The 8,687-nt window shown below is 60.7% G+C and overlaps 1 protein-coding gene across 2 annotated transcripts; it reads left to right on the top strand.

Moving 5' to 3' along the window:
- Positions 1 to 153: 153 nt before the first annotated feature.
- SLC16A8 (solute carrier family 16 member 8) lies at positions 154 to 6,823 on the top strand. 2 transcript variants are annotated; one of them, XM_064368333.1, is made up of 6 exons: positions 154 to 343; positions 981 to 1,315; positions 1,475 to 1,696; positions 2,330 to 2,473; positions 2,718 to 3,557; positions 6,256 to 6,823. In XM_064368333.1, exons 3-6 carry the CDS (start codon positions 1,483 to 1,485, stop codon positions 6,570 to 6,572), a joined length of 1,515 nt encoding a protein of 504 aa, XP_064224403.1. In that variant the 5' UTR covers positions 154 to 343; positions 981 to 1,315; positions 1,475 to 1,482; the 3' UTR covers positions 6,573 to 6,823. The 2 variants fall into 2 exon arrangements, with proteins under 2 accessions (XP_064224403.1, XP_064224404.1); XM_064368334.1 differs by lacking the exons at positions 154 to 343; positions 981 to 1,315; positions 1,475 to 1,696; positions 2,330 to 2,473; positions 2,718 to 3,557 and adding an exon at positions 4,104 to 4,161 and having other exon boundaries at positions 6,256 to 6,817.
- The last annotated feature ends 1,864 nt before the right edge of the window (positions 6,824 to 8,687 follow it).

Here is an 8,687-nt window from a genome sequence, read left to right as displayed (position 1 = left end):
AGGGTCCAGGAGGCGGAGGGGGGTCTCTTCTTGCCTCCTGGACTGGCTGGGGACAGAGAGCCCACCGCAGAAGCCCAGCCTGGCCTGGGGCTCCCAGTCTCTTCTCCCTTCCTGGACAAAAGCCTCTTAGCAGGGGTGGGGTGTGGAGGGGGCACACACTCTAAGCCCCAGGCCTAGGGGAGGGAGCATCAGGCGGGAGTCAGTCAGAGGCTCAGCCCAGGCTGGTGGGAAGCTGGGGCGTCTGCAGTCCCCATCCGGGTAAGCTTCACGGGGAGCCTTGACGGTGGCCCCTCCCTGCAGTCCTCAGGAGATGTGAGGCTGGAGCCCCCTCAAACAGGCTCAGGTGAGTGTGGGGTGAGGACTGCCTGGGATGACCCTCCTGTTTCCACCTTCAAGTGGCTGCCCCTTTGACAAGAGGACAACAGGCAGGAAAAGCCACAAACAGGTCCTAGTGAAGGACGGGCAGGGTTCCGGATACCCTGGGGGGCGGGTGGCACTGCTCAGTGCCAGGAAGGACACTCCAGGCAGGAGGGGAGGAGGCTATCGCCAGCCCTGGGCTCCCGGTGCACCTGTCTCTGAGTCCACCTTCCTCATCCGTTTTGGGGGTGCTTGTAGCCACTGCGGGAGTCCTGGGTAGAGCCCCAGGAATGAGACAGCCTTTGGAGCCATTCTCTGTACACGGAGCGGCTGAGGTTTGGAGGGCAGGCCTCTCTCTCAGTGCTCCTAAGGGCTGCATCTGTCTGGCAGAAGCCAGAGACTTGACCCCTCTCCCCCAAGAGTCCCAGCTGGCCTGGGAGTGATCAATCACCCATCTTACATCGGAGGAAACTGAGGTTCGGAGAGGGGAGGGGACCGGCCCAAGTCAGGAGCGAATCCATGGCTGAGCTGGGATGCATGGGAACTCAGCTCCCCTGGCTATATCAGGGGATATAGCCTGCTGAAGGTGACTTTTTGTCCCCTTAGTGTCCTAATGACAATAGTCATTTCTGATCACTGAGAAACAGGAACATGACGCAAGGCTGAAGAGGAAACATTCCAGGCACACTGGCCCTTTCCAGAGGCATCTGGCTCTGTGTTTCTTCCGTTATACCGGAGACCCTCCGGCGTACAGGGCGACTTTGGCGCTGGACGCCCACCTCCAGGCACACACCTGCTGCCCGAATCTCCGCTTCCCCGCGCCTTCCACCTGAGGTCCCGAGGGGCCAGCAGTGTCCTCCGGAGGGAGCCTGTCCGAGGTGCAGAGTCAGGTGGGACCCGTCGTCCTCCCGTTGTCCTCCCCTTGTCCTTCAGCGTCCTTTGCAGGAGAAGACTTGGGGTGAGAGTCCTACCTTTGTTTCTCCTTTTGGTTCCATTACCTGAGCCATGCTCACTTGGGTAGCCATGTGCCTCAGTTTCCCCATATACATCTCCATTCCCCTCCTTCTCTGGGCTTCCGGCCCAGCCACTCCCTCTTGTCCCCGCCCCCTCCCAACAGAGGCAGCGATGGGCGCTGGCGGCCCCCGGCGGGGCGAGGGCCCTCCAGACGGCGGCTGGGGCTGGGTGGTGCTGGGTGCCTGCTTCGTGGTCACTGGCTTCGCCTACGGCTTCCCCAAAGCCGTCAGCGTCTTCTTCCGCGCGCTCATGCGCGACTTCGGTGCCGGCTACAGCGACACGGCCTGGGTGTCCTCCATCATGCTGGCCATGCTCTACGGCACGGGTCAGTGCCCCCGCCTGGCCCTCAGCCTCCCCGGGGCCCCTGGGATCCGGAACCAGGAGACACCCGACCCCCTGAGTATCCCCCTGACCCTCGGGGCAGCCTCGGAAATCCCTTTCTTCCTGTGGAAACCCTGGCATCAGAAAGAGGGGAAGGGAGGGCGGTAGGGGGACAGGCCCTGAGGGCTGCCCTAAGAGCTCAGAGGGCCCCTTCTGAGACCCACACCCGCCCATTGTAGAGGTGGGGAAACTGAGGTCTACAGAAACACCCGTCCTCCCCTCAGCCCTGACCACCTGTAGGTGGGGGCTTGCTGGAGTTCCCATCCTGGGAGGCAGGGCTGCGGGGGAATCCCAGGCTGTGCCTGGGCGGGACTTGGAGGCCGTGAAGGTTAAAGGGGTGTGGAAACCACCCCTCTGCTTGGGGTCTGGGTTCTCAGGAGGAGTGGGGATGGGGTGCTCTGGCCAGGACACCTCCTTGCCCTCTCAGGGTGCTGTCCCTTTGGCCTGTCCCCTCCAAGCTGTGTGACCTTGGCCAGACAATTCCCTCCTCTCTAGATCACTGAGCCAGAGGTGACCTTATTTCTTAGCCGACTCAAGCCATCCCAGGGCTTGGGTGGTGACCCTGCCCTGCCCACAGGCCCCGTGTCCAGCATCCTCGTGACCCGCTTTGGCTGTCGCCCGGTGATGCTAGTGGGTGGGCTGCTGGCTTCCGCGGGCATGATCCTAGCTTCCTTCGCCACGCGCCTCCTGGAGCTCTACCTGACCGCTGGGGTGCTCACAGGTGAGGGCCCTCTGGTCTTCTCCTCGCGGGGTTGGGGGTCGGGGGTGCTTGCTGCAAGATCTGTCCTCGGTTGCCCTACGAGGGAAGGTCTTCGAAGTCCCTCGGCTGGGTTCCCGGGTCTGCTAGGTTCCCGGTCTGCCGGGCTCCCGGGTCTGCCCGCCCCGTCGGGGCCCCGCTTCTCCCTCCTGCGGGGGCCGGGGAGGGGCTCCCCGGGGACCCCGGCACAGCGCCGCCTTGCCCGCAGGCCTGGGCCTGGCCCTCAACTTCCAGCCGTCGCTCATCATGCTGGGGCTGTACTTCGAGCGGCGGCGGCCCCTGGCCAACGGGCTGGCGGCAGCGGGCAGCCCCGTGTTCCTGTCCGCGCTGTCGCCGCTCGGCCAGCAGCTGCTGGAGCACTTCGGCTGGCGCGGCGGCTTCCTGCTGCTCGGCGGGCTCCTGCTGCACTGCTGCGCCTGCGGGGCTGTCATGAGGCCGCCCCCCGGGCCGGGCCCGCGACCGCGCAGGGACAGCGCCAGCGACCGCGCGGGGGACGCTCCGGGCGAGGCGGAGGCAGACGGCGCGGGGCTGCAGCTGCGCGAGGCGCCCCCCAGGGCCCGGCCCCGCCGGCGCCTGCTGGACGTGGCGGTGTGCACCGACCGCGCCTTCGCCGTGTACGCCGTCACCAAGTTCCTGATGGCGCTCGGGCTGTTCGTCCCCGCCATCCTGCTGGTGAACTACGCCAAGGACGCGGGCGTGCCCGACACCGACGCCGCCTTCCTGCTGTCCATCGTGGGCTTCGTGGACATCGTCGCGCGGCCGGCGTGCGGCGCCCTGGCGGGCCTGGCGCGTCTGCGACCGCACGTCCCGTATCTCTTCAGCCTGGCCCTGCTGGCCAACGGGCTCACGGACCTGAGCAGCGCGCGCGCGCGCTCCTACGGCGCCCTCGTCGCCTTCTGCGTCGCCTTCGGCCTCTCCTACGGCATGGTGGGCGCGCTGCAGTTCGAGGTGCTCATGGCGGCTGTGGGCGCGCCCCGCTTCCCCAGTGCGCTGGGCCTGGTGTTGCTCCTGGAGGCTGTGGCGGTGCTCATCGGACCGCCCTCTGCCGGTGCGCCCCGAAGGAAGAGGGGGTGGCGAAGCCTAGTGCCCCTTAGACGGAAGGAAGCTTCCTCCCTGTCTCAGATGGAACTTCCAGGGATGAGGGGAAGGGGCAGCCGGTGGGTGGACTCCCTGGCCAGTTAGTTCCTCCTCCAAGCCAGACCACCTGCTCTGGGTGAGGCCAGAAAAGCAAAGGAATGTGCGGGGAAGAAAGCAACACTGATACTGGTCGGGTCTGCCATCCCAAGCAGTTGGCACAAGGCCATCTGAAATGCAGGTGCTTAATCTCATATTGCAGATGAGGAAACTGAGGCACAGAGGCTTAGCATAAGTTGCAGCCCCAGAATGAGAGCCTCAGTGTGCCTGGTGCTAAATGCCCATGCTTTTAGAACGCTGCGTCTGGGTGCTTTAGTTTCCCCAGCCTTCAAGGGTGACTGGAATGGGGACAATATCTTTGGGAAACCCCAGAGTGGGGGTGCTCAGCGGGCAGACGGGAAGAAGGAGAGGTGCTGATGTCTTTCACTTTGCAGACGGTCTGCTGGCATGTCACTGTCACCCTTACAAAGTCATCATTATGAGGGTGGTCAGGGAGGGCTTCCTGGAAGATCCTCCAGGTAAAGGCACAGCATGGACAGGCAGGGTTTGTTTGGGGAACAGTGTCCTTATGCAAGCAAGGCAGGAACCAAAGTTGGAAAGGTGGGAGTGGGGGACATGAGGGTCTTCCTGGGTTGTCAGGTTATCTTGAAACAGCAGGAACCCTGCCTTTGAGTCCCAGAGGCCAGAGGGCCGTGGGATGGCACAGTGAAGTGAGGTCGCCCTGCGGGGGGGTCCCAGGCTGCACTGAGATGGGATGAGCTGCCCGTCCTTTCTCCTGGGCTGAGCTAGCCGAGCGCCCTCCCCAAGCTCTGTCCAGTGAGAGTCAGTGTGTGGGCAGCCCACAAAACCAGCTGCCCAGGACTAAAGAAACTGTCTTCCATTACTTGTGTGAATCGGGGTGGAACGGGGAAAATATCTGCAATTAACAGATTTTCCTGGTGGCTCATGCTTGTAATCCCAACACTTTGGGAGGCTAAGGCAGGAGGATCACTTGAGGCCAGGAGTTTGAGACTAGACAGGGCATCATGGCGAACTCCTGTCTCTACCAAACAAAACAAAACAAAAATTAGCTGGGCGTGGTGGTATGCACCTGTGGTTCCAGCTACTCAGGAGGCTGAAGTGGGAGGATGGCCTGAGCCCAGGAGGTGGAGGTTGCAGTGAGCCAAGAATGCACCACTATACTCTAGCCTGGGCAATGGAGCAAAACCCTCTCTCAAAAGAATAAAAAATTCCAGGGCCGGGTGTGGTGGCTCACACCTGTAATCCCAGCACTTTGGGAGGCTGAGGTGGGAGGACTGCCTGAGTTCACAACCAGCCTGGGCAACATGGTGAAACCCTGTTTTGTACTAAAATACAAAAAATTAGCCAGGCATGGTGACCTGTGGCTGTAGTCCCAGCTACTTGGGAGGCTGAGGCAGAATTGCTTGAGCCTGTGAGGTGGAGGTTGCAGTGAGCCAGGATCATGCCACTGTACTTGAGCCTGGGGACAGGGTGAGACTCTGTCTAAAAAAAAAAAAAAAAGAATAAAAAATTCCGAGACCAGGTGCAGTGGCTTACACCTGTAATCTCAGCACTTTGAGAGGCCAAGTCAGGAGGATCCCTTGAGCTCAGGAGTTCAAGACCGGCCTGGGCAACATGGAAAGACCCCATCTCTAAAAAACATAATAAAAGAGAGAGAGACTCTCTTGAGTATGAAAGTAGTATGCGCAAGTGATAGAAGCCTCGAGAAATAGAGAAGGAAACGAGTCACTGGCCCACAAGCCCTGCCTGTGCTGATGATAGCTTGGTCTGGGGTGCGCATGGGCGTCCTGGGACAGAGGGGTGGGAGGACTAGCCAAGTCCCTGAGGACCAGGGCGTTTACATGGAAACGGCAAGAGGTGGAGGCCCCCGGGAGGTCAGAGCTAAGCTCAGGGCCCCTCCCTGCTCCCACCCCAGATGCCCCGCTGCCAAGCAAGTCACAGGCCACTATTTTGGTGAGGCATCCCCTCAACCCTCTGATTAGCCAGGTGTGGTGGCACGCACCTGTAGTCCCAGCTACTCAGGAGGCTGAGGCAGAAGAATCACTTGAACCTGGGAAGCGGAGGTTGTAGTGAGCTGAGATGGTGCCTGTCTCAAAAAAAAATAGACACGAAATCTATTTCCTCTACATATTTATCCTTCTCTGCTGGCATGTCACACCTCCTCATTTTTTTTTTTTTTTTTGAGACTGAGTCTCGCTCTGTCACCCAGGCTGGAGTGCAGTGGCTCCATCTTGGCTCACTGCAACCTCCACCTCCCTGGTGCAAGTGATTCTTCTGCCCCAGCCTCTGTAGTGGCTGGGACTACAGGTGCGTGCCACCACGCCCAGCGAATCAGAGGGTGGAGGGGACGCCTCACCAAAAGCCCCATATCACTTAGGCAATTGAGGTGCAGGGAGAGCAAGTGACACTTTTAAGGTTTCAAATGGCAAAATCCACAGGGGTTTTACATCTGTAAAACAGTAAAAGAGTGGGCATGTGTGTGTCACCATGAGCCTCACCAAGTCAGTGGCACCACCCTTGACCTGAGAGTGTAGGGAAGTGAGGGGGGGACCCCACAGGCTCTTACCTCTGCCTCCCCTCCCCCTCCCCAGGCCGCCTGGTGGATGCATTGAAGAACTACGAGGTCATCTTCTACCTGGCCGGCTCTGAGGTGGCCCTGGCCGGGGTCTTCATGGCTGTTGCCACCAACTGCTGCCTGCGTTGTGCTAAAGCTGCCCCGTCAGGCCCAGGCACTGAGGGCGGAGCCAGTGACACTGAGGATGCTGAGGCCGAAGGGGACTCTGAGCCCCTGCCTGCCGTCGAGGAGGAACCCAGCAACCTGGAGGCCCTGGAGGAGCTGAGCCCCCGGGGCAGGCCTACGGAACCAGAGGTGGAGGCAGGGCCAAGATTGGCGGCCGAGTCTGTGTAATTCAGGGTGCACTGGGTGATGTGGCCCAGTGACTTGGGAACATGGCCTCCTGCCTCAGAGGGCCTGGTATGCTGGGAGGCTGGCCTGGGGCGGTCACTCCCGGGGTCCACGTCTGAGCTCCAGTTGATCCCCTGGGTGTCCGGGAACTGCCTCCCTCATCTGTTCCACAAGCCCTACCAGGCCGCACCCCATCGCCTGTGAAGCCGCTACAGAGCAAAAGGACACTGTTGATAAAGCTCAGCTGAACAACAGAAGGTTCTGTTCCTGTGCCTCTGCCCAGGATCCGGCTGCCACCCGAGTTGGGGGGCAGGGAGGTGGGAGGGAGTCTGGGAGGTTCTCTCTCCAGGGCCCCTAAGCTGGCTTCTAGGTGGGCAGGGTTGGGAGGAAGCGCCAGAGATGGATGAAGAGACACCCATCATTCCCAGGTGTAGAGACAGCTGGGTGGGCACGGGGCTGGGTGGGCACAGGGCTCAGGGATGCTGAGCCCAGCCCCACTGCTCAAAGCTGCCTGCTGAAGCCTCCCTTGCCGGCATCTGCTGTTCCCCGTGCAAGGGATGAGGGGTTGGGAGCAACTAGGGCTCAAGGTTGGGGGCTGCTTGCAGACGGTGGGGGTTGGCGAGCAGTCTAAGGATCAGGGTCGGTTTGAATCCCAGCCTGGCCGCCTTCTCTGCTCACTGGAGGCTGAGCACACGACTCCACCCCCGGGGGTCCTGGGGAGGGTGGGGCCAGGCGCTCAGTAACAGCATGGGCGCTGCTGCCTTCCCCAAGGTGGCCATCCGTCACCTTCCCAGAAGGCATCTGTCCTCCTAGAGGATAAACTTGGGTATCCAGGGCAAGGGGCTTTTGCTCTAGACACTGCTGGCAGCCTGGTCATCTGCTGACTCCGGCACCTGCCTTCTCCCCACGGAGTGTCCCAGGATCTCCCTCGTGCTTTGACATCTGACATGCACTTGGGTCCAGGTGCACGAATCTGGCAAGCCGAGATTTATTCCCTCTACGTATTTATCCTCCTCCCATACATCACACCCCCTCTTTCTTTGCGGGTGGGGGGCGCAGAATCTTGCTCTGTCGCCCAGGCTGGAGTGCAGTGGTGCAATCTCAGCTCGTTGCAACCTCTGCCTCCCAGGTTCAAGCGATTCTCCTGCCTCAGCCTCCCAAGTAGCTGGGATTACAGATGCCCATCACCACGCCTGGCCAATTTTTGTATTTTTAGTACAGATGGGGTTTCACCATATTGGCCAGGCTGGTCTCAAACTCCTGACCTCGTGATCTGCCCACTTCGGCCTCCCAAAGTGCTGGAATCACAAGCGTGAGTCACCTGGCCCGGCCCACACCCCCTTTCTTTGTCTCCCTTCAAATCATGAGCGTGAACAGGCCCCTGCAGAGGAAGCTGCCTTCCCTCTGTGAACTCCCCTCACCTTCCAGCCCAGCCCACGATGACCCCTCCCCACTGGTCCCTGCAGGCCCTCATTTTCCATTCGGGCCCCAGGAAGGTCTGGGGAGCCCCGCAGATGCCTGGCTGGTTTCTGCTTATACTGCCTGGGGCTTCCTCTGCACCACTAGAGCAGCGACTGAGTTTGACTTTATTTAGCCAACACTTAAGAGCACTTGCTCTGTGCCAAGCCCTGTTCTAAGCCCTCTCCAGATGTTCATTTAATCCTCCTAACAAGCCAATGAGGTAGGTGTCATACTTCAGATAGGGAAACTGAGGCCCAGGGAGGTCAGGAACTAACCCAGGCTGTCAGTTCCAGCCTGTGCCCTCGATCTCCACTCTGGCTGTCCCCTTCTAGGAGGGGACCCAGGTGGGCTCCTGGTGACAACCGGCCCTTCCTCCATGCGCCACCCCTGCTGAGCCTCCCATTCGGGTTTCTGCCCAGCACTGCATGCTCAAAGCTGATGCAGAACCCTTCTTCCATTCTGGACTCACCCGCCTGGCACACCCTCTTGCCCCCCTCCCATTCTCAGGATGGCCATATTCATCGTCCAAACAGGGACACATTAGAGTGGCAAGGGCCACTATGACCGAACACAAGGCCTGGGGCTGGGCAGGAGAAGCAGAAGCGGCTGCTCTGTTTCTGCCGCTCTGCACACTCCCCAAGCGCCTCTCCCCATGAG

Source organism: Aotus nancymaae, unplaced genomic scaffold (genome assembly GCF_030222135.1).
Source record: "Aotus nancymaae isolate 86718 unplaced genomic scaffold, 86718_ANA_hifiasm-v0.15.2.pri h1tg000076l, whole genome shotgun sequence".
In the NCBI taxonomy this organism is placed as follows: Eukaryota; Metazoa; Chordata; class Mammalia; order Primates; family Aotidae; genus Aotus; species Aotus nancymaae.
Note: the sequence above shows the minus strand (reverse complement) of the source record. Positions and strands in the feature narration are given on the sequence as shown.